The sequence below is a fragment of the Heterodontus francisci genome, chromosome 27 (assembly GCF_036365525.1).
Source record: "Heterodontus francisci isolate sHetFra1 chromosome 27, sHetFra1.hap1, whole genome shotgun sequence".
NCBI lineage: Eukaryota > Metazoa > Chordata > Chondrichthyes > Heterodontiformes > Heterodontidae > Heterodontus > Heterodontus francisci.
In genome coordinates this window covers 52,375,950-52,399,318 of record NC_090397.1, presented here as the reverse complement: position 1 = coordinate 52,399,318, position 23,369 = coordinate 52,375,950, and the positions used below count along the sequence as shown (strand labels likewise).

Sequence of the window (23,369 nt, the reverse complement as noted above, 5' to 3'; positions counted from 1 at the left end):
TGGAGAAGGATTAGGAGTCATGATGCTTAATTGCAGCAAGTGTGAATGGGGATGGTTTGATGGACCAAATATTTTTTCCCTGTCTGTCATTTACATATGTTTGTATGAGAAAATTCTTGCTGTGATTGCTCCTTACTCCCCTTTTCCAATGACTCATCACAGGCTAAAGAATACACGTACGGCAGTCATTTTACTAAGCTGATGCGATGAAACCTTACAACAGGCCTCAAGAGGAAGTTCTGTTATCAGTAGGAATTTTTACCCAGTGATCTACAGGAAATGCATTGAAATGCTGGAAATCGAAAACAAGCAGCTAGTCTAAGTCCTAATGAAGGGGCTCTGTATAAACACCGATGTGTATTTCCAGAAGTTTCCACTTGTGTTTAAGTGTTAGTTTGGTTCAGTCAGTGGCACTCTCCTCCCTGAGTCAGAGGTTGTAGGGGTCAAGCCCCGCTCCAGTACTTGAGCACATTAGCCCGGCTGACACACCAAGGGAGTGCTGCATTATTGGAGGTGCCATCTTTTTGGATGAGACTTTAAACTGAGGCCTGTCTACCCTTACAGAGGAAGGTCAGATGTCCCACTGTACTATTTGGAGAAGAGCAGGGAATATTTGATTCCCTGCACAACGCTCCTTCCTCAAACAACACCATCAAAACACATCTTATTACAGTTTATGGGCTCTTGCTTGTGTGGAAGCTGGCTGCCAAGGTGACATACAGAGCAATCACTGCACTTAAAAGTAATTCATTGTATATGAGGCACTCAGATAATTCTGAGGTGTGTTAAGAGTCTATAATAAATAAAAGTCCAACCTAATCAAGCAATGTGATCATAGTGGAGATTAGCATTGGAACATAAAAATAGGAGCAAGTCATACAGCCCCTTGAGCCTGCTCCACACTCAATAAGATCATGGCTGATCTTCACCAGCTCCACTTTCCTGCCCTATCCCCATATCCCTCGATTCCCTTAATGTCCAAAAATCTATCTGTTGACCAATCTTGACTATACTCAACGATCGAACATTCACAGCTATCTGAGGTAGAAAATTCAAAAGATTCAGAACCCTCTGACTGAAGAAATTTCTTATCACAGGTGTTTTATCATCCTCGGCTAATGGTATTTTAACCTTAGGGATTTGGGGGCTGGAGAAAATACCTTTCTCTCAATTGCTACAGCAAAATAGTAAACAAGTTTGTTAGAGCCTCGGATACAACAGAAATCCTCACCACACTGCTGCAAAACATGCGGATGTTTCTAAACAGGTGCATCACCAGCCATTCCCAGAAAGAGGCAATTTAACACATCAGGTTAAAAAGGTTTTCTTGGCAATGGCAAATTACATAATCATTCACAATACACAAAGATGTGTGGTACTGTTCCTCAACTTGACCTTCTCAGGTGCAGATATGCTGGGGTTTAAAATTCATCTTGGACAGTGGCACAGAGTAGGCAATTGTGAATTGGCTGCCCGTTATGTGCTCCATCTGTGTATGATCAATTTGCTGTCGCCTGTTTTGCACTCTACACGACATGAATTTCACCCCGCTATAGCAAACTTGTGTAATCAATGTCTCTGGGCATTAACATTAATACATACCCACTGGAATGCTTGCATGGTGCAGGGGACTCTCCCCTCAGGGTCGCCTTGATGTTCTGCATTCTCTGTGCCAACCCAGACACTGGTTTTGTTTGGTAACCTCCTTCCACAACCACGCCTCTTTTAAAAGCTAAGCCCTAGAAATTTAGGATGAAAGGCTTTGATTGGACCTTAAATGAGTGAAATATCATTGATGCAAAGTCTGTGCATTAACATATTACAACAGCTGGAAAAAGATAGTGGCTGTTCTATTAATTCCACAGTTTAAGAATCCTAGCTCTTTCAGTGTGCATGTGTGACTGAGCTCCAGAATATTGGATCCAGCAGGATAATTGGTAGAGAGGAAAAATTGTCCCCACCAAGTTCTGCTCTCATTCTTGTTTCAATTTTGATGGAACAGAGAAAAATAGGTTGTACTGGACCTAGGAACATAGGAAGAGGATGAGGCTATTCAGCCTTGCCAGCAGGCTTCGCCATTCAGTTAGGTCTGTCCTTCAATGCTATTTTCCCACCTTTGCTCCATATCCTGTCATACCCTTACCCAAGAAAAATCTATTGATCTCAGTCTTGAAAGCTCCAACTGTTCCAATATTTTGGGGAAGAGTGTTCCAAATTTCTAGAATGCATCATGTGAAAAAGTACTTCCTGATTTTGCTCCTGAATGACACTGCTTTAATTTTAAGATTAGGTTGCTTTGTTCTTGATTTCCCCACTATCTATCCGATCACATCCTAATGTCATTTTAAACACTTCAATCAGATCATCCCTCAATCTCCTATATGCAAGGGAATATGAGCCAACAACATCAAGTTTAAGTTTACAGAGGGTTAATAGCCAGGAGTGTATTGGAATAATGTGTTGAAAGGCATGGATAAATGTTTCAGCATCAGATAAGTTGAGGCAGGGTTAGAGACAGCTGATGTTACAGAGGTGGAAATAGGCAGTTTTTGGTGATGACGCAGATATATGGTCAGAATCTCATCTAAGGGTCAAAATTCAATAACCAGGCGGCATAGATTTAAAGTAAATGACAAAAGAATTAGAGGGAGATCAGAATTTTTTACCCAGAAGCTGGTTGGGTTCTCTAACTCCTTGCCTGAAAAAGTAGTGAGAGGCAGAAACCATCACATTTAAAAATACCTGGATAAGTACTTTTTTAATTTCATTCATTCGTGGGATGTGGGCATTGCCCATCCCTAATTGCCCTCGAGAAGGTGGTGGTGAGCTGCCTTCTTGAACTGCTGAAGTCCTTCGGGTGTAGGTACACCTACAGTGCTGTTAGGAAGGGAGTTCCAGAATTTTGCCCAGCGACAGTGAAGGAATGGTGATATAGTTCCAAGTCAGGATTGTGTGTGGCTTGGAGGGGAATTTGCAGGTGGTGGTGCTCCCGTGCATCTGCTGCTCTTGTCCTTCTAGGTGGTAGAGGTGACAAGTTTGGAAGGTGCTGTTGAAGGAGCCTTGGTGCACTGCTGCAGTGCATCTTGTAGATGGTACACACTGCTGCCACTGTGCGTCGGTGGTGGAGGGAGTGAATGTTTGTAGATGGGGTGCCAATCAAGCGGGCTGTTGGAGCTGCACTCATTCAGGCAAGTGGAGAGTATTCCATCACACTCCTGACTTGTGCCTTGTAGATGGTGGACAGGCTTTGGGGAGTCGGGAGGTGAGTTACTTGCCTCAGGATTCCTAGACTCTGACCTGCTCTTGTAGCTACGGTATTTATATGGCTACTCCAGTTCAGTTTCTGGTCAATGGTAGCCCCTAGGATGTTGATATTGGGGGATTCAGCAATAGTAATGCCGTTGAATGTCAAGGGGAGATGCTTAGATTCTGTCTTGTTGGAGATGGTCATTGCCTGCCACTTGTGTGGCGTGAATGTTACTTGCCACTTATCAGCCCAAGCCTGGATATTGTCCAGGTCTTGCTGCATTTCTACACGGAGTGCTTCAGTATCTGAGGAGTCACAAATGGTGCTGCACATTTTGCAATCATCAGCGAACATCCCCACTTCTGACCTTATGATTGAACGAAGGTCATTGATGAAGCAGATGAAGATGGTTGGGCCAAGGACACTACCCTGAGGAACTCTTGCAGTGATGTCCTGGAACTCAGATGATTGACCTCCAACAACCACATCCATCTTCCTTTGCGCTCGGTATGACTCCAGCCAGCGGACGGTTTTCCCCTGATGTTCAGAGAGACTTGGGGGTACTCATACAAGGAACACACAAAGTTAACATGCAGGTGCAACAGGCTATTGGGAAGGCAAATGGCATATTGGCCTTTATTACAAGGGGATTGGAGCACAGGAATAAAGAAGTCTTACTAAAATTGTACAGGGCTTTGGTGAGACCACACCTGGAATACTGTGTGCAGTTTTGGTCTCCACATTTCAGAAACGATATACTTGTACTGGAAGCAATGCAGTGAAGATTTACTAAATTGGTCCCTGGGATGAGGGGGTTGTCCTATGATGAGAGGCTGAGTAAATTGGGTCTATCTTCTCTGGAGTTCAGAAGAATGAGAGGTGATCTAATTGAGACATACAAGATTCTGAAAGGGCTTGATATGGTAGAAGCTGAGAGATTGTTCCCGCTGGTCAGGGAATCTAGAACATGGGGACACTATCAGAATAAGGGGCCAATCATTCAGGATTGAGATGAGGAGAAAGTACTTCACTCAAAGAGTTGTGAATCTTTGGAATTCTCTACCCAGAGGGTTTTGGATGCTCCATCATTAAATACATTTAAGGCTGGGATAGACAGATTTTTGGTCTTGCAGGGAATCAAAGGTTATGGGGAACAAGCAGGGAAGTGAAATTGAAGCCCAAGATCAGCCATGATTGTACTGAATGGCAGAGCAGGCTCAATGGGCCATATGTTCTACTTCTGCTCCTATTTCTTGTGTTCTTGTACTCAGAATTCATGCCTAACATTCAGTTATCTACTTCACACTCGCACACCTTCCAATTATGCCACTCTCACCCACATCTTGCTGCCTCCGCATACCTCCAGTTATTCAGCTATGAATCAACCAAACACAGTGCAACATAAGCACTAACATTCTGCCCCCTCTCTTTCTTTCAGGACAAGGTGTCCCACAATAGATGGTAATAAAGCTGAATGGCAGGGGAAAGGCACGCCTGCATCACCTAAGCCTTACAGAGGCGATGGTGCTGCACATCACAGGGCGGTTGCAACAGAACCTGTACCATCCAGCCTCACTGATAGCATTCAGGATGATGGAATGTTACTGTCTTATGCCCCTTCCCAATTCCCAGCACATCTTCATCCTGCTATCTGGCATGATGTGCAAGTTGCAGATGGTGTGACCATGGACCTCTTATTTTACACCTGTTCTGTAACCACCTCCTTGGTGAACCTAAATCACCTCAAGCATTTCTCCTGGTTCAGGTGGGAGGTATGAGAAGTGTTCTCAGAAAATTCATGATGGGTAAGGCCTCCTCTGCGCAGGATCTCCCCTCTCTGCAGCCTCTACCCCATTTGTTGGTCGTGTTGCAGCCCCCGAGGCACTGCAATGTCAGCCCCCATAGCTCTTGCAGACTACAGCTGACAAAATCCTCTGCCCTCGCTGAATGGATGCACAAGCAAACTGACAGATTTCCAAAAACAAGCCACAGTACTTCCACTAACTTTGTCACAGGACCTCTCCTGCAAATTGGGTGCTTGTCCCTTCAAATAGCGCTAGTGTGGGGTTCCTTGTGCAGCTGAATGCATGTTCAACTGAGACTAATTAGCACAGGCATTTAGTGGACCAGGTGGTCAATAGACCTCTCCTCCCGTTACCGAAGCACACACTGCACGCCCATGCTAGGGCCCGGCCCAGCAGGGTCACCACATGGAATATACCAGAAGTAGCCAACATCACTGCCTGTGCAATTTAATGCTTTTATGGTTTCCATAGCACCAGCACCAGTACCAGTGACAATAGGGAGTCGAATTGTGCAGCCATCATGAGCCACGGGAACCAATGAGCTAATTGTAAATGAGTAAAAGAGCTTGAGGGGTGAACTGTTCCTGTGTAACTGGAGTGAGTACTTAATTCTCAAAGATGTGGATTATTCAGTACATTGTCACTCAGTGCAGTGAATGTGGATTTGCTGCAGGTGTGACAAAGCATTTCCTTTCTATACAGTTTTGGTTTGGTGTCTGTTTAAATCCAGTCACAGAACATAAGCATTTTAAAATAAACACAACTGCAGTCTGAATCACTGTACCATGCTTATTTCAATGTAAGGCTGCAAATTTCATTAGATAGAGGCTGGAGATAGAAGTAATTCAAATTTCAACAATGCTGTATGATTGATCCAGTTTTAAATTTAAATGGTCAGGTACTCAAAATCCAGTATTCCCCTTAACTCTTCTACAGAATAAAAAAAAGGTGCTGTGTTTGAATCTGACAATGAGTTTGAAAATCTCTGAGAACAAACTGTCAGTTTGTATCTTCCAAGAAATAGTTTAGATTGGATCAAGATTCCTGCAGGGCCGAAAATTTTTAAGAGAAAGAAATACTTTATAATAAAAAAGGTATTTACCAAGGATTAGCTCTCTACTTATAGTTGTGATCCAATCATTGTTATTTAACTTGAAGGGCTCGGTAGAAATATATAACTAGGGCCACCTTTCTCAAAAGTGCTCTCACTCCATTGCTGTAACTTGGTTGGAAGTGCAATAGAAATCTCATTGACACCACATCTTAAACAATGTTACAGGGACTGCAGCTCTGAAGAAATTTCCATCCCATATTGTACATTTGTTACTTATTTAATTTTTCATCTTTTGGATGTTAGCCCACCCATTTAATTCCTTTCACAGCCCATGCACTCTACCCCAACACGCATCCCACCCACCCATTTAAGCTCTTTCCATAGTTCATGTACACCCTACCCTATCATGGACTCAACCCACCCATTTAAGAACATAACATAAGAACATAAGAAATAGGGGCACCGTAGGATATATGGCCCTTTGCGCCTGCTCTACCATTCAGTAAGATCATGGCAGATCTTCTACCTCAACTGCTCCTTCCTGCACTGTCCCCATATCCATTGATTCCCTTATTATCGAAAAATCCATCGTCCTCGGTCTTGAATATAGTCAATAACTGAGCATGCACAGCTCTGGAGAAGAGAATTCCAAAGATTCACAACCCTTTGGGTGAAGAAATTTCTCTTCTCAGTCCTAAATGCCTAGCCCTCTATTCTGAGACTGTGACCCCGTTCTAGACTCCCCAGTCAGGGGAAACATTCATCCAGCATCTACCCTGTGAAGCCCCTTAAGAATTGTATATGTTTCAATGAAATCACCTCTGATTCTTCTAAACTCCAGGGAATATAAAACCTAGTCTACTTAATTTCTTCTAATAGAACAATCCCTTCATTCCAGGAATCAGACTAGTAAACCTACTTTGCACTCCCTCTAAAGCAAGCTATCTTTCCTTCAGTAACGAGACCAAAACTGTACACCGTACTTTAGGTGTGGTCTCACCAAGGTCCTATATAATTGCATGAAGACTTTACTCTTACACTCTAATCCCTTTGTAATAAAGGTTAACATACCAATTGCTTTTCTAATTGCTTGCTGCACCTGCATGTTAACTTTCCGTGATTGGTATACAAGTACACCCAGGTCCCTTTTTTAAATGCCAATATTTCCCAGTCTTTCACCATTTAAAAAATATTCTTCTCTTCTAATCTTACGACCAAAGTGGATAAATTCACACTTCTCCACATTATATTCCACCTGTTATGTTCTTGCCAAATCAATTAACCTGTCTAAATCTTTTTGCAGCCTCCTTGCGTCATCCTCACAGCTTACTTTTCCACCTAACTTTGTATCATCAGTAAACTTGGATACGTTACATCGATCCCTTCACCGACATCATTGATATAGACTGCAAATAGCTGCGGCTTCCACAGCTAGTGTACTCATTCCTCTATCATGGACCGATTTAATGTCCTTCCACAGCGCATGTATGCTCTTGAGATAAAGTTCTACATATACACCCGCTGAATGTCAAAGAGAATCAAGAAAAGCTTTGAATTATTCCTCCATTCTACCCACCCTGTTCTTGATTGCCATTTGCATTCAATGGAAGTTGCCTTCAATACTCTAAACTGTAGGATAGAAATGGATCTCAATGAATAGGCTGGTTCAGCTTCCTAGCTCCTGATATCACACTGAAAAGAGCAACCTGTCAAACGACCTGTTTTGTAGTATTTGCTTGAGTTAGAAAATAAAAACAGAAAATGATCATTCAACTGTCAGTTGAAATGTCAGAGTCATAGAGTTATACAGTGCAGAAACAGGCCCTTTGGCCCATCGTGTCGGTGCTGGCCATCCAGCACCCAACTATTCTAATCCCATATTCCTGCACTTGGCCCGTAGCCTTGTATACTATGGCATTTCAAGTACTCATCTAACTGCTTCTTAAATGTTGTAAGGGTTCCTGCCTCCACCACCTCTTCAGGCAGTGCGTTCCAGATTCCAGCCACCCTCTGGATGAAAATTTTTTTCCTCAAATCCCCCCTAAACCTCCTGCCCCTTACCCTAAATCTATGCCCCCTGGTTCTTGACCCCTTCACTAAGGGAAAAAGTTTCTTCCTATATAACCTATCAATGCCCCTCCTAATCTTGTACACCTCAATCATGTCCCCCCTCAGCCTTCTCTGCTCCAAGGAAAACAACCCTAGCCTTTTCAGTCTCTCTTCATAGCTGAAATGCTCCATCCCAGGCAACATACTGGTGATCCTCCCCTGCACCCTCTCTAGTGCAATCACATCCATCCTATAGTGTGGTGACCAGAACTGTACATAGTACTCCAGCTGTGGCCTAACTAGCGTTTTATATAGCTCCATCATAACCTCCCTGCTCTTATATTCTATGCCTTGGCTAATAAAGGCAAGTATCCCATATGCCTTCCTAACCACCTCATCTACCTGTGCTGCTGCCTTCAGTGATCTATGGTCAAGTACACCAAGGTCCTTCTGTACTTCCTAGGGTCCTACCATCCATTGTATATTCCCTTGTCTTGTTAGTCCTCCCAAAATGCATTACCTCACACTTTTCAGGATTAATTTCCATTTGCCACTGCTCCGCCCTTCTTACCAGCCCATCTATATCATCCTGTAATCTAAGGCTTTCCTCCTCACTATTTACACACCACCAATTTTCCTGACTTCTGCGAACTTACTGATCATACCTCCTCTATTCACGTCCAAATCATTAATATACACTACAAACAGAAAGGGTCCCTGCACTGATCCCTGTGGTACACCACTGGTCACAGGCTTCCAATCGCAAAAACAGTCCACGACCATTACCCTCTGTCTCCTGCTACTAAGCCAATTTTGGAATCAATTTGCCAAATTGCCCTGGATCCCATGGGCTCTTACCTTCTTAACCAATCTTCCAACATTACCAAAAGCCTTACTGAAATCCATGTAGACTACATCTACTGCTTTACCCTCATTGACACATCTAGTCACCTCATCGAAAAATTCAATCAAGTTAGTCAGACATGATCTCCCCCTGACAAAGCCATGCTGACTATCCCTGATTAATCCCTGCCTTTCCAAGTGGAGATTAATCCTGTCCCTCAGAATTTTTTCCAATATTTTCCCCACCACTGATGTTAGACTCACCGGCCTGTAATTACCTGGTTTATCCCTACTACCCTTCTTGAATAAAGGTACCACATTCGCTATCCTCCAGTCCTCTGGTACCTTTCCTGTGGCCAGAGAGGATTTGAAAATTTGTGTCAAAGCCCTTGCTATCTCCTCCCTTGCCTCATATAATAGCCTGGGATACATCTCATCTGGGCCTGAGGATTTATCTACTTTTAAGCCCGCTAAAACAGCTAATATTTCCTCCCTTTCAATGCTAATATGTTCAAGTATATCACAATCCCCCTCCCTGATCTCTACACCTATATCGTCCTTCTCCATAGTGAACACCGATGAAAAGTAATCATTTAAAACCTCACCTATGTCCTCCGGCTCCACACAAAGATTGCCACGTTGGTCCCTAATGGGCCCTACTCTTTCCCTGGTTATCCTCTTGCCCTTAATATACTTATAAAACGCCTTGGGATTTTCCTTTAGCTTGCCCGCCAGTGTTTTTTCATGTCCCCTCTTCGCTCTCCTAATTACTTTTTTTAAGTGTCACCCTACACTTTCTATACTCGAGTGCCTCCGCGGTTTTCAGCGCTTAGGATCTTGCCGTAAGCCTCCTTTTTTTTTTTCCTGATCCAATTCTCTATATCCCTTGACAGAGTTCCCTGGGCCTGTTAGTCCTACCCTTGACCTTAACGGGTACATGTTGGCTCTGAGCTCTCACAATTTCTTCTTTGAATGACTCCCACTGATGTGATGTCGACTTTCCTACAAGTAGCTGCTCCCAGTCCACTTTGGCGAGATTCTGTTTTATCATATTGAAATCAGCCTTCCTCCAATTCAGTACCTTTATTTCTGGTCCATCTTTGTAAGATTTAAGGTAGTTATGGAAAAGGACAGAGTTATGGTCACTATCCCCGAAATGATCCCCCACTGGTACTTCTACCACTTGACCGTCTCCATTCCCTAGGATTAGGTCCAGTATGGCCCCTTCTCTTGTAGAACTTTCTACATACTGACTCAAAAAGCTCTCCTGTATGCATTTTCAGAATTCTGCCCCTTTTAAACCTTTTGCACTAAGACTATCCCAGTTAACATTGGGGAAGTTGAAATCCCCTATGATTACCCTATTATTTTTAGACCTCTGAAATTTGCCTACATATCTGCTCCTCTATCTCTCCCTGACTGTTTGGAAGCCTGTAGTACACACCCAGCCAAGTGATTGCCCCCATTTTGTTTTTAAGTTCTACCCAAATGGCCTCATTTGAGGAACCTTCTAAGATGTCATCCCTCCTTACTGCAGTAATTGACTCCTTGATCGACAGTGCAATGCCACCTCCTCTTTTACCCCCTCCCCTGTTGCACCTGAAGATTCTATACCCTGGAATATTGAGCTGCCAGTCCTGTCCCTCCCTCAATCATGTCTCTGTGATAGCAATAATATCATAATCCCATGTGCTAATCAATGCCCTCAATTCATCTGCCTTACTAGTAAGACTCCTTGCATTGAAATAGATGCAATCCAACCTTGCATTTTACCCTTGTGCCTTACCAGGTCTATATTTGCTCTACCTTCCAGGCAGACTCACTTTCTGTTCTATATTGCACCTTACTGTACCTCCACTCTGTATCCCATCCCCCTGCCAAATTAGTTTAAACGCCCCCCCCCAACAGCATGAGCAAATCTCCCAGCAAGGATGCTTGTCCCATTCCAGTTCAAGTGCAACCCATCCAACTTGTACTTTGCCAGAAACAGACCCAGTGATCCAGGAAACTAAAGCCCTCCTTCCTGCACCATCTCCTCAGCCACGCATTCATCTGCTCTATCCTCCTATTTCTAAACTCACTAGCACATGGCACCGGGAGTAATCCAGAGATTACAACCTTAGAGGTCCTGCTTTTTAATCTGCTACCTAGCTCCCCTAAATTCTTGTTGCAGGACCTCATCCCTTTTTCTATCTGTCATTAGTACCAATGTCTACCACGATCTCTGGCTGCTCCCCATCCCCCTCAGAATGTCCTGCAGCCGCTCCGTGACATCCTTGACCCTAGCACCAGGGGGGCAACATACCAAACTGGAGTCACGTTTGCGGCCACAGCAACGCCTATCTGTACCCTTACGATAGATTCCCCTATCACTATAGCTCTTCCACTCCTTTCCACCCCACCGCCCCCCCCTGCTGTGCAGCAGAGCCATCCTTGGTGCCACGGACCTGGTTGTTGTTGCTTTCCCCCGGGAGGCATCCCCCCCCCCCAACAGTAATCAAAGCGGTATATCTGTTTGAGAGGGGGATGCCCACAGGGGACTCCTGTACTACCTGCCCGCGCCTACTACTCTGCTTGGTGGTCACCCATCCCTTTTCTGCCTGGGCTGCCATTACCTGCGGTGTGACCACCTCTCTAAACATGCTATCCATGATGTCCTCAGCATTACAGATGCTCCACAGTGAATCCACCCGCAGCTCTGGCTCCGTAATGCGGGTAGTAAGTAGCTGCAGATGGATACACTTACTGCACATATGGTTGTCAGGGACACTGGAAGCATCCCTGATTTCCCACTCACAATTGTCAACTCACAATGTCTCAGCAGTGAAACTGTTAACCTGTCTAATCCCTTTTCCAGAGTTTGCTAGATCAGTGGTTCATACCTTCATCTCTGACTCAGAAGACTGGGTTTTGAGCCATCTTTTATTTATTCTGAGATGTAGGCGTTGCTGGCAAGGCCAGCATTTTTTTGCCCATCCAGTGTTGATCTTGGGAAGGTGGTGAGCAGGCTTTTGCAACTGCTGCAGACTGTGTAGTGAAGCTACTCAGAGTGCTGTTAGGTAGGACGTTCCAGGATATTGAACTCGTGACAATGCAGGAACAGTGATATGTTTCCAAGTCAGACTTGGAGTAAAACTGGAAGCTGGTAGTGTTCCCATACGCCTGCTACACTTGCCCTTCTCGGTGGCAGAGGTCACAGATTTGGGAGGTGCTGTCGAAGCAGCCTTGGCGTGTTTCTGCAATGCATTTTGTAGATGTTACATACTGCAGCCACTGTGCGTTGGTTGTGGTTGGGCTGCTTTGTCCTGGATGGTGTCGAGCTTCTTGAGTGTTGTTGGAGCTGCACCCATCCAAGCAAGTACAAAGTATTCCATCACGGTCCTGACTTTACCTTGAGGTGATGGTGGCATAGTAGTAATGTATCTGGACTAGTAATCCAGAGGCCTGGGCTAATGCCCTGGTGTCACAGGTTCAAATCCCATCATGGCAGCTGGTGGAATTTAAATTCAACTTAATTTTTAAAAATCAAGTAATAAAAAAAATGGAATTGAAAGCTAGTCTCAGTAATGGTGCCATGAAACTATCATCGATTGTCATAAAAACCATTCTGGTTCACTAATGTCTTTTAGGGAAGGAGATCTGCCGTCCTTACCTGGTCTGGCCTACAAGTGACACCAGACCCACAGCAATGTGCTTGACTCTTAAATGCCCTTGAAATGGCCAGGTAGCCACTCAGTTACTTTCTCAGGGCAATTAAGATAGGCAACAAATGCTGGCCTTGCTAGTGACATCCCATGAAAGAACAAAAAAAAGATGGTGGGAGGGTTTTGGGGAATGTGGAATACCAAGCTTCTGACCTGCTCTTGTAGCCACAGTATATCTCTGGCTGGTCCAGTTAAGTTTCTGGTCAATGTTGATATCCAGAATGTTGATGGTTGGGGATTCAGTGACGGTAATGCCATTGAATGTCAAGATTAGATGGTTAAACTCTCTCTCGGAGATGGCCATTGCCTGGCACTTGTGCAGCACAACTGTTATTTGCCACTTATCAGGCAAAGCCTGAAGGATGCCCAGGTCTTGCTACAGGTGGGCACGGACTGCTTCAGTACCTGAGGAGTTGTAAAGGGTACTGAACAAATTTTAATCATCAGTGAACATCCCCACTTCTGACCTTATGATGGAGGGGAGGTCATTGATGAAGCAGTTTGAGATGGTTGGGCCTAGGACACTACCCTGAAGAACTCCTGCAGTGATGTCCTGAGGCTGAGATGATTGGCCTCCAACAACCACAGGCATATTCTTTTGTGCTAGGTATGATTCCAACCCTTGATTTCCATTGACTCTAATTTTGCTAATGCTCCTTGATGCCACACTCAGTCAAATGCTGCTTAGATGCCAAGGGCAGTCACTCTCGCCCCACATCTGGAGCTCAGCAATTTTGTCCATACCCAAATTTGGACCCAGGCTGCAATGAGCTCTGGCACTGAGTGGTCCTGACGGAACACAAACTGAGCATTGGTGAGCAGGGTATTGGTGAGTAAGTGCCACTTGATGGCACTGTGACCAACTCCTTCCATCACTTTTCTAATGATTGAGGGTAGGCTTGATGGGCAGTTACTGGCCAGATTGGATTTGTCCTGCTTTTTGTGGACAGGACATACCTTGGCAATTTTCTACATTGTCAGGTAGATGCCTGTGTGGTAACTATACTGGAACAACTTGGCTAGAGGCATGGCTAGTTTTGGAACAAAGTCTTCAGCACCATAGCTGGGATGTTGTCAGGGTTCATAATTTTTGCTTTATCCAGTGCATTCAGCCATTTCTTAATATCATATGGAGTGAATTGGCTGAAATCTGGTTTCTATGATCGTGGGGGATTCCTCAGCAGGCCAAGATGGATCATCCGCTCATGACTTCTGCCTGAAAATGGTTGCAAATGCTTCAGCCTTGTCTTTTGCACTCACATGCTGGGCAATTCGGTTGCAGTTCCAGAGAGTGTGTATTTCTAGCATTTTCTGTAGTCATATTTTAGATATTTTTCCTTATTAAAGGAGCTCCTGCTCCTCACAGGAAAGGCACACAGAGCTGAAATTCAACCACTGGCACCTCAGTTTCTATGACATTCAGACTAGGGTCATATTACTTCCACCTTGTATCTAAGCTGACATGAGATACCCATCTGAGTAGCAGCATTATAGTGTACTGTAGCCTGAGGGTTAGAGAACCCAAAGTATTGGGAGGTGATTATATGGTCGATTCTACATTGAGTCATAAAGCTGAAAACTGTAATGGGAGCTTCCTGTGCACTGGCCAGTGTCTCACTACAGTAGTGTAGTGAAGTGTAATGTTACTTGACTAGCAATCCAGAGAATGTGAATTCACATCCCACTAGGGCACTTTGGGAAATCTGAATGAACAGGGAAAAAAAGCTGTTATTAGTAAAAGTAACCATAAAGCTGTCAGATTGTCATTAAAGCCCAGCTGGTTCACTACTGCCCTTTGAAGAGGAAACCTGTCATCCTTACTGGGTGCAGCCTACATGTGATTCCAGTCCCCACAGACATGGTTGACTCTTAACTTCCCTCTGAAGTAGCCTAGCAAGTCACTCAGTTGTATCAAAACTTCTACCAGTGGTTCAAGGAGAAGGCCAACTGCTATTTCTCAAGGGGCAACTAGGAATGGGCAATAAATGCTGTCCTTACCAGCGACACCCAAATTCTGAGAATTAACTTGTCAAAAGTGTCTTCTTCAGGAAGCTTTCAGTAAAATTCAGACTGGAATCTCACTTTCTCTCCCTCAGGGAGCGATGACCACAGATTGGTGTCTCTCAGCTCCCTGTTCCTCAGTGAGATATCTGTGCATTGATTGAGATCTCAGCCATTCAGGGCTTTGGGGATAGAGTCAGGGAATGGGACTGAATGGATTGCTCTACAGATGGGCCAAATGGGTTCCTTTTGTGCTGTTATGACTCTACTACTCTGTATCTGTATGCTGACTGGGGTCTCTCAGTCCCCTCTCCCTTAGGGAAATAACTGTATACTGACTGGGGTCTTAGATGGTCAGGGAGATATTTGTAAATAATTTTGGAAATTTTGGTGGTGTCATCTTGAGGGACTCCTTTTTCCAGATAGTATGTGAGAAATGTATCATAGGATGTCACATCCTATAAGAAGGACACTGACCAATAACATCCCTTTAACAGACTTCAACTCCAGTGTTTGCTGCTGCTTATAACTGTGATATCCTAGTGCCCATGCCTCCCATTCTATCACAGAAATGGCTCCCAACACAGACTGACATCAACACCAGACCTGGAGAGGCCTCCTGGTCTACTCGGGAAGTGTGCCTTTGAAAGCCCCCTCCCTTTCTGTGTGAGACAGGATGAGAGTTCTGCTGGTGACCAGTTCTCTGTATACAATCTATCTCAGTCACTCTGACTCATTGAGTCAGGCTCCATCCCTTAGCCGTGGCAACACCCAACTGCTAAAAATTACTGGGAACTTGTATAGATAAAAATATTGGACCTCTGTTTCAAAATGTTAACCACGTCCTGACAGGTTCTTCCGCCTCCCCTCCACCCAGATTTCTCCCTTCCTCTCCTGAGAATCTTTTCTCTTATGGCTCCATTACTGAGAGTCCCTTTGTATCTCAGCCATGTGGCTATTGTTCCTGTGTATGTCTAGACAGCTGCTTTTAGCACATTATGTAATTGAAATAAGCACACGCAAGTCAAATACACACACACACACACACACACACACACACACACACACACACACACACACACACACACACACACACACACACACACACACACACTACTCCTGATCTGTAAGGATTGGAGGGAAAAACAGGGAGCTCTTTTCAGTGTTTACAGAACATCTACCTATAATATCAGGCCAGAAAGAGTGTCTGTTCCGGAAAGCAGGGACAGTTCTTCACCATCACCAGTCTAAGCTGAAATCTGCTGCAACTCCATCCTGCCGGTCCCTGTCTAGTTAGGGAACACTGCTTCCCTAGTCCTGAGTCTCAGTAACTATCCTTCACTAAGCAACTGGCTTCAAGTTTCTCATTAATTATTAATCCATGATGGTGCCATAACTTGCCAGACCGAGACCTTCCAATCTTTCCCAGGGCCTCGGCCCATTAGTCCCATACAGGGTGAGTAGCTCCAAGTCCCCATCATGCCTGCCTGACAGGAAATATTTCTAGCTAGTGTTCTGACAACATATAGTCAGGCTGAGGTGGAACAGTGCTCCCATTGGAGAGCTCAGGATGTGGAAACAAAGGCATGTCACAGGTTCCGCACACTTGCGTTTGTTACCTCTGTGAAAGACAGAGGGGCAGATATACGGGTCTGTGTACAGTACTGAACTGTGTGTATACCTGATACAGAACACCCTCTCCTCGGGGTCACAATAACGATGCCCATTTGTATGGCAGATGGCATTCTGAGAACATTCTCTTTTTTGTTTTCTGCTTCCTCCAATTTTGCCTCCGTCCCCTCCATTCCCCCCACCCACCACTGACGAGATGGCCGACTGAAGTCAGAGGACAGGTTCCACATCCGCTTGTTGTGGTGACATTTGTCAGACATTCTCTATGTGGAGCCTGGAGAGTGAATGCCAGCAAGATGCTCGATTGTGGAGGACATTATTTCCAAGTCTGACCCTGTTCTAATCTCTCCTCTGTGGGACAGATTACCAATAAACTAATAGTTAACTTGGGTTTTCGACAGCCTGAGCAAAACAAACGAAAATCATACTTTGGGATGGGCGGTGTTCAAGATATAACCTGCAGTGTCTGATTCACACGTGGGTTGGGAAGAGCGTGTGGAAATCTATGCGGAGCAGTGACTGTGGATGTCCTGCATGAACTGAGGAAGGTGCCGGACTATTGGGCTGAGTGACTTTTCCTCATTCGAAGCATTTAGATCTTATGACCTTTGAACTGTGGTTTACATGTGCTTCTGCTGACAGCAAACAGAAGTGGGAATTTTCCACTGGATCAGGGGTTTGGCTGGGGGTGGGAGGGGGGCGGTTGGTGGGGTGGCAAAGCTCAAAGCAACAACAGACACTGAGCTACAGTAGAAGTATTAGGAAAGATAAGCAAAGGTCAGGATTTGGTGGAGACCGTTGAATGAGGACAGAAAGGTTAGCAGAGGGATTTAGGCACTATGAAGTGTGAGACGGCTGAAAGTTGGGGCTTGGAGAGGAGATGTGAAGGAATTTTACAGCACTGAGTAACAAGTGCTTATTTGCTTGGCTTTTAATTAAATGACTTTTAATGAGGCTTCAAACAACTCCAGACAGCTGAAGATATTTTCCCATAGGACCAGGTGTCCTTTCCAGCAGTGTATCATTACAGATTTGTACAAAGAAATATAGCGAATACTCAGTGTCACTGTTATGTTGCAGGACCTTCTTGGCCTCAACCATTGCATAGTCCAGCCAATGAGCTGGTGTGACACCCATAACAAGCTGCAAATCCATTTCTTGTCTGTTTTGTAGATCCTGCTCTGGCTCAGCCTCCTCTGAACTCTCCTCTCTTGGCCCTCCTGAGCTATAAATCCCCTGTCCTACCCACACTTGCTCCTCCCTAAATCCTCACTCTCTTGAATTTACGAGGCATTGCACCATCTCCTATTCCATCTCAGTCCTAAAACCCAAAACTGGCACTTCTCCCCTTCCTCAGTCTTCCCTTCCTCCGATTATCAACAATGTACCACAGGCCTAGCTTGCCATCACTTAACCAGCGCTTTACTTCAGCTTCTTTCCTACTCTCTTCCCACATGGTGATGCCCAACACGTTGGGCCATGGTATGTCCACCAAGTTTTTAAAAGTACAAGATAAAAACAAAACAAAGACAGAGAGCAACAACCATCAAGCCCCCAAAATTTGTGGCACTGGACTACATTACATTGCACAGAAAAGAGAGAGAGACAGACTTGCATTTATATAGTGCCTTTCACAACCTCATGACGTCACAAAGCATTTCATAGCCAATTAAATATTTTTGAAGTGTAGTCACTGTAATAATGTAACCCCACAAAAGGCAATGTGATAATGACCAGATCGTTTTGTATTGGATGTTGGTTGAGGCAATAAATATTGAGAAAGTATTAGCTCCAGGACACCAGAGAAAACTCCCCTGCCCTTACTCAAAATTGCCTCATAGAATATTTTGTATCCACACAACAGGGCAGACAGGGTCAATTTTAATTCCCCATGGGAGTGAACAGCATCCCCACCCAGGAGTTTGAGTTAGTGGTCAGGCAGATTTTAACTGCCAAACTTCATTGAATGCCTCAGGTCAGTTTACCTGCTACGGGGGATGCTGCACGAGTTCAGGCCTCCATTTTCCTTCTTAGGCTCAGTGGTGTGTTGCTACCACCATGGAGCGTATCTATCCATTTAATCTCCTCCCACAGCCCATGTACACTCTATCAGAGACTCTATCCACCCATCTAATCTCCTTATACAGCCCATGTGCACTTGACCTTATCATGCATTCTATACACCCACTTGATTGAAACTGCTGCATAAACACTGCCTGATTCTCACAATAGGAATGGTGCAGTCTTCAAAATATTCATCCCTCTGCACAGTAATGAAGCTGGAGGCTGGAATTGGCCTGTACATGGTAGAAAGTCTCCCTTACGTTGGTTGGCATCTACAGGGGAGGAGGAGAAGAAACTCGAGAAAAATAGTGTCGAGAACCAAGTCACAAGCACCACATGTTCAAGTCATGGAAACTGAATGTGACACCTAATGGCACTGAACTTGGGAAAATATCTGACCAAATTAGATACATTGCTGACCTAAAAATCTAGGGTTTATTTCCGACATAATAAAGGGACGTCACTCAGTTTCTGATCTGAAACAGCTCATCCTGTGTGGAGAGTGAATCCAGATTGCAGTGTTTGCAGCTCCTGCATTATTATCCTTCAGACTTTCCTCTAAAGTCTCATTATCCTGCACCCTGGGCAGATTCATTAGTCAGAAGAAAGTGAAATCTGCAGGCGATAATCAAAGTTAATTTACAAAGTAGATTTTAAGCACCTTGGTTCGCCCCTCAGCACACTGAGGGCTCTGGTGATGTGTACAGTCTGTGTGTATTCAGTTTCCAAGGCAGGGGGAGGTGGGGTGAAGTTTAACTCTACCTCCTTGATGGAAACCAGGCAGGTGAACACTTAAAATGCCCCAATTGACTTATCCTCTAGAAAGACACTCAGATCTCGTGGCGCCCGATTTCAACTGGCCCTTCTGAGTAGACTGCAAAGGCAGCAGGTGGGGGAGTCCTTTAAATATGCTAATTGGGATCTTGATGATGTCAATCCAACAGTGGCATCGTAACTCAGCCATTCCACCAGGTCACTGTTGGAAATGGCCCCCTTACAAGCTGTGCCATTACCCCTTAAGTCAGGAGCAGCCCAGAGCAGGGAGGGGTGACAGGTTCCCTTTATCTGAAGGGCATTAGTGAACCAGTTGGGTTTTAGATAAATTCTAGCAGCTTTGATGGAGATTATTTTCAGGCTGACAAATGACCAGATTTATTGATTTCCCAAGAGTCAGTGCTAGGACCACTGCTTTGCTTGCTATATATAAATGACTTGGATCTTAGAATACCGAGTAGAATTTTCAAAATTTGCCAATTCTACAAAACTTGGAGGATTGGCAAATAGTGAAGATGATACGAACCACCTGTACCAAGAGATAGACAGGCTTGTAGTATGGACAGACAAGTGGCAGATGGAATTTAATACAGACAAGTGTGAGGTGATGCATTTTGGCAGAAGGGAGAAGGTGAGGCAATATAGACTTAATGGTGCAGTTCTAAAGAGTGTGCAGGAACGGAGGGACCTGGGGGTGCATGTGCATCGATCTTTGAAGGTGGCAGGACAGACTGAGAGAGTGGTTAGTAAAGCATATGGGATCTTGGGCTTCATAAATAGAGGCACAGAATACAAAAGCAGGGAAGTTATGCTGAACCTTTATAAAGCTCTGGTTAGGCCACAACTAGAGTATTGTGTCCAGTTCTGGTCACCACACTTTAGGAAGGATATGAGGCTCATTGAGAGGGTGCAGAGGAGATTTACCAGAATGGTTCCAGGGATGGGGGATTTTAGTTACAAGGTTAGGTTGGAAAAGCTGGGGTTGTTCTCCCTGGAGCAAGGGAGATTGAGGGCAGATTCGATAAAAGTGTACAAGATTATGACTGGCTTGGTTAACTTAGACGAGGAAAAACTGTTCCCATTAACTGATGGTATAAGCACTAGGGGACACAGATTGAAGGTTTTGGGCAAGAGATGCAGGGGGAATATGAGGAAGAACTTCTTTTGGAACTTGCTGCCCATAAGTGGTGGAAGTGGAGATAATCAATGATTTCAAAAGGAAATTGGATGGGCACTTGAAGGAAATAAACTTACAGGGCTACAAGGATTGAACAGGGGAGTGGGTCTGACTGGATTGCTCTGTGGAGAGCTGGCATGGACTCGATGGGCCTCCTTTATGCTGTAAATTACTCTATGATCTATGACTACAGCAGTTCAAGAAGTCAACTCACCACCACCTTCTCAAGGGCAATTAGGGATGGGCAATAAATGTTGGCCTTACCAGCAATACGCACATCCTATGAATGAATTTAAAAAAATCATTTCACAACTTGCCATGGTGGGACTTGGACCCATGACCTCAGGGTTACTAATCCCAAGTCACAGCCACCATGCCATCATCCTCCACTTAACCCTGATACTGTTAACAGTCCCTTTACAACTCTCACTTCTCTATTCACTATTCTTATTTTTTCCTTATCTCTTGCTCTCCTCTCTCTCTCTCTCTCTCTCTCTCTCTCCATCTTTATCTCTGGGTAGGGAATCTGCCATCCTTAGCCAATCTGGCTTATATGCGACTCCAGTCCCCACACCAATGTGGTTGACTCTTAACTGCCTCCTGAAGGGTCCCAACAAGTCACTCAATTCTATCAAACCACTTTAAAATATGAAAATAGTGTATTGAGAGCTATGGGTTGTAAAGGAGCATCTTCACAGATGAAAAGAAGGTTCATAACCATCATTTCAGGGCAACTAGAAATAGGCAAAAAACGCTGGACTTACCAGCGACGCCCACATCCCAAGAATGAATTTAAAGAATTCCCTATCCTGCGCACTCCTCCTCACAGTATTGAAATTCAAGACATAACATCTCCTACTGTGACTCATTCTTTTGTAGCACCTCACATTCCTCACCTCCCTCAGCTTTCCCTTTTTCCTGCAATTTACAGGGTTTCAATACTAAAGCTTAACATCACCCATTCACGACTCCCTAATTTATCAGGTCTGCTCTCTTACCCCTTCCAGCCTGGTGCTGTTCTGCACTGCCCGCCCTAACCCTTCCCCTCAGGTTCTCAATTAAAACAGAATACCACAATTAAATTGTTCACAGAATCACAGAATAATACAGCGCAGAAGAGGCCCTTCGGCCCATCAAGTCTGCACCGATGCATTAAAGACACCTGACCTGTCCACCTAATCCCATTTGCCAGCACTTGGCCCATAGCCTTGAATGTTATGACATGCCAAGTGCTCATCCAGGTACTTTTTAAAGGATGTGAGGCAACCCGCCTCCACCACCCTCCCAGGCAATGCATTCCAGACTGTCGCCACCCTCTGGGTAAAAAAGTTCTTACTCAAATCCCCCTTAAACCTCCTGCCCCTCACCTTAAACCTGTGTCCCCTAGTAACTGACCCTTCAACTAAGGGGAGCAGCTGCTCCCTATCCACCCTGTCCATGCCCCTCATAATCTTGTACACCTCGATCAGGTCACCCCTCAGTCTTCTCTGCTCCAGTGAAAACAACCCAGGCCTATCCAACCTTTCTTCAGAGCTTAAATGTTCCATCCCAGGCACCATCCTGGTGAATCGTCTCTGCACACCCTCCAGTTCAATCACATCTTTCCTATAATGTGGCGACCAGAATTTCACACAGTACTCCAGCTGTGGCCTTACCAAAGTTCTATACAACTCCAACATGACCTCCCTGCTTTTATAGTCTATGCCTCGATTGATAAAGGCAAATGTCCCACATGCCTTTTTTACCACCCTATTAACCTGCCCTTCTGCCTTCAGGGATCTATGGACAAACACACCAAGGTCCCTTTGTTCCTCAGAACTTCCCAGTGTCAGGCCATTCAATGAATACTTCCATGTCACATTACTCCTTCCAAAGTGTATCACCTCACACTTTTCAGGGTTAAATTCCATCTGCCACTTTTCTGCCCATTTCACCATCCCGTCTATATCTTCCTGTAACCCAAGACACTCAACCTCACTGTTAACCACTCCGCCAATCTTTGTGTCATCCACGAACTTACTGATCCTACCCCCCACATAGTCACCTATGTCATTTTATATAAATGACAAACAATAGGGGACCCAGCACAGATCCCTGCGGTACGCCACTGGACACTGGCTTCCAGTCACTAAAACAGCCATCTGTCATCACTCTCTCTCTCTCCTACAGCTAAGCCAATTTTGAATCCACCTTATCAAGTTACCCTGTATCCCATGTCAAAGGTTTTGCTGAAATCCATGTAAACTACATCAGCTGTACTACCCTCAACTACACACCTGGTCAGATGCTCAAAAAATTCAATCAAATTTGTTAGGCATGACCTCCCTCTGACAAAGCCATGCTGACTATTCCTAATCAAATTTTGCCTCTCCAAGTGGAGATAGATTCTCTCCTTCAGAATTTTCTCCAATAGTTTCTCTACCACTGATGTGAGACTCACCGGTCGATAGTTCCCTCGTTTATCTCTACAATCTTTCTTAAATAGTGGGACCACATTAGCTGTTCTCCAGTCCTCTGGCATCTCCCCGGTGGCCAGAGAGGAATTAAAAATTTGGGTCAGAGCTCCTGCAATCTCCACCCTTGCCTCCCACAGCATCTTGGGACACAAATCGTCCGGACCTGGAGATTTGTCCACTTTTAAGCCTTCCAAAACCTCCAATAACTTGTCACTCCCTATGACAATTTGCTCTAGAACCTCACAGTCTCTCTCTTTGAGTTCCATATCTACTTCCTCATTCTCTTGGGTGAAGACAGATGTGAAGTATTCATTCAACACCCTACCAATGTCCTCTGGCTCCACCCACAGATTTCCCCCTTGGTCCCTAATGGGTCCTACTCTTTCCCTGGTTATCCTCTTCCCAATGATATACTTATAGAATATCTTGGGATTTTCCCTACTTTTACTAGCCAGAGCTTTCTCACGTCCTCTCTTTGCTCTCCTAATTGCTTTCTTAAGCTCCATCCTACACTTTCTGTACTCCACTAATGCTTCCGTTGATTTGCTCTCTTTGTATTTACT

At 44.7% G+C, this 23,369-nt stretch overlaps 1 protein-coding gene across 14 annotated transcripts in view; it reads right to left on the bottom strand.

Annotated features, from left to right (window-relative positions):
• shank3a (SH3 and multiple ankyrin repeat domains 3a) overlaps positions 1-23,369 on the bottom strand; it is a 1,286,992-nt gene that overhangs the window by 1,223,786 nt on the left and 39,837 nt on the right. For 8 of the 14 annotated variants that reach the window (XR_010977672.1, XR_010977671.1, XR_010977670.1 and 5 more), the window contains exon 1: positions 1,603-1,661. The exons of 2 other annotated variants lie outside the window; for them this stretch is intronic. Coding sequence is in view for 2 of the 12 variants with exons in the window: in XM_068059357.1 (XP_067915458.1) it covers positions 1,603-1,664 (62 nt within the window). In the remaining 10 variants the exon portion in view is untranslated. Of the gene's footprint in view, positions 1-1,602; positions 1,740-23,369 lie in introns of those variants that run through there. 4 more of the 14 variants (XM_068059357.1, XM_068059358.1, XM_068059353.1 and 1 more) reach the window with 2 other exon arrangements.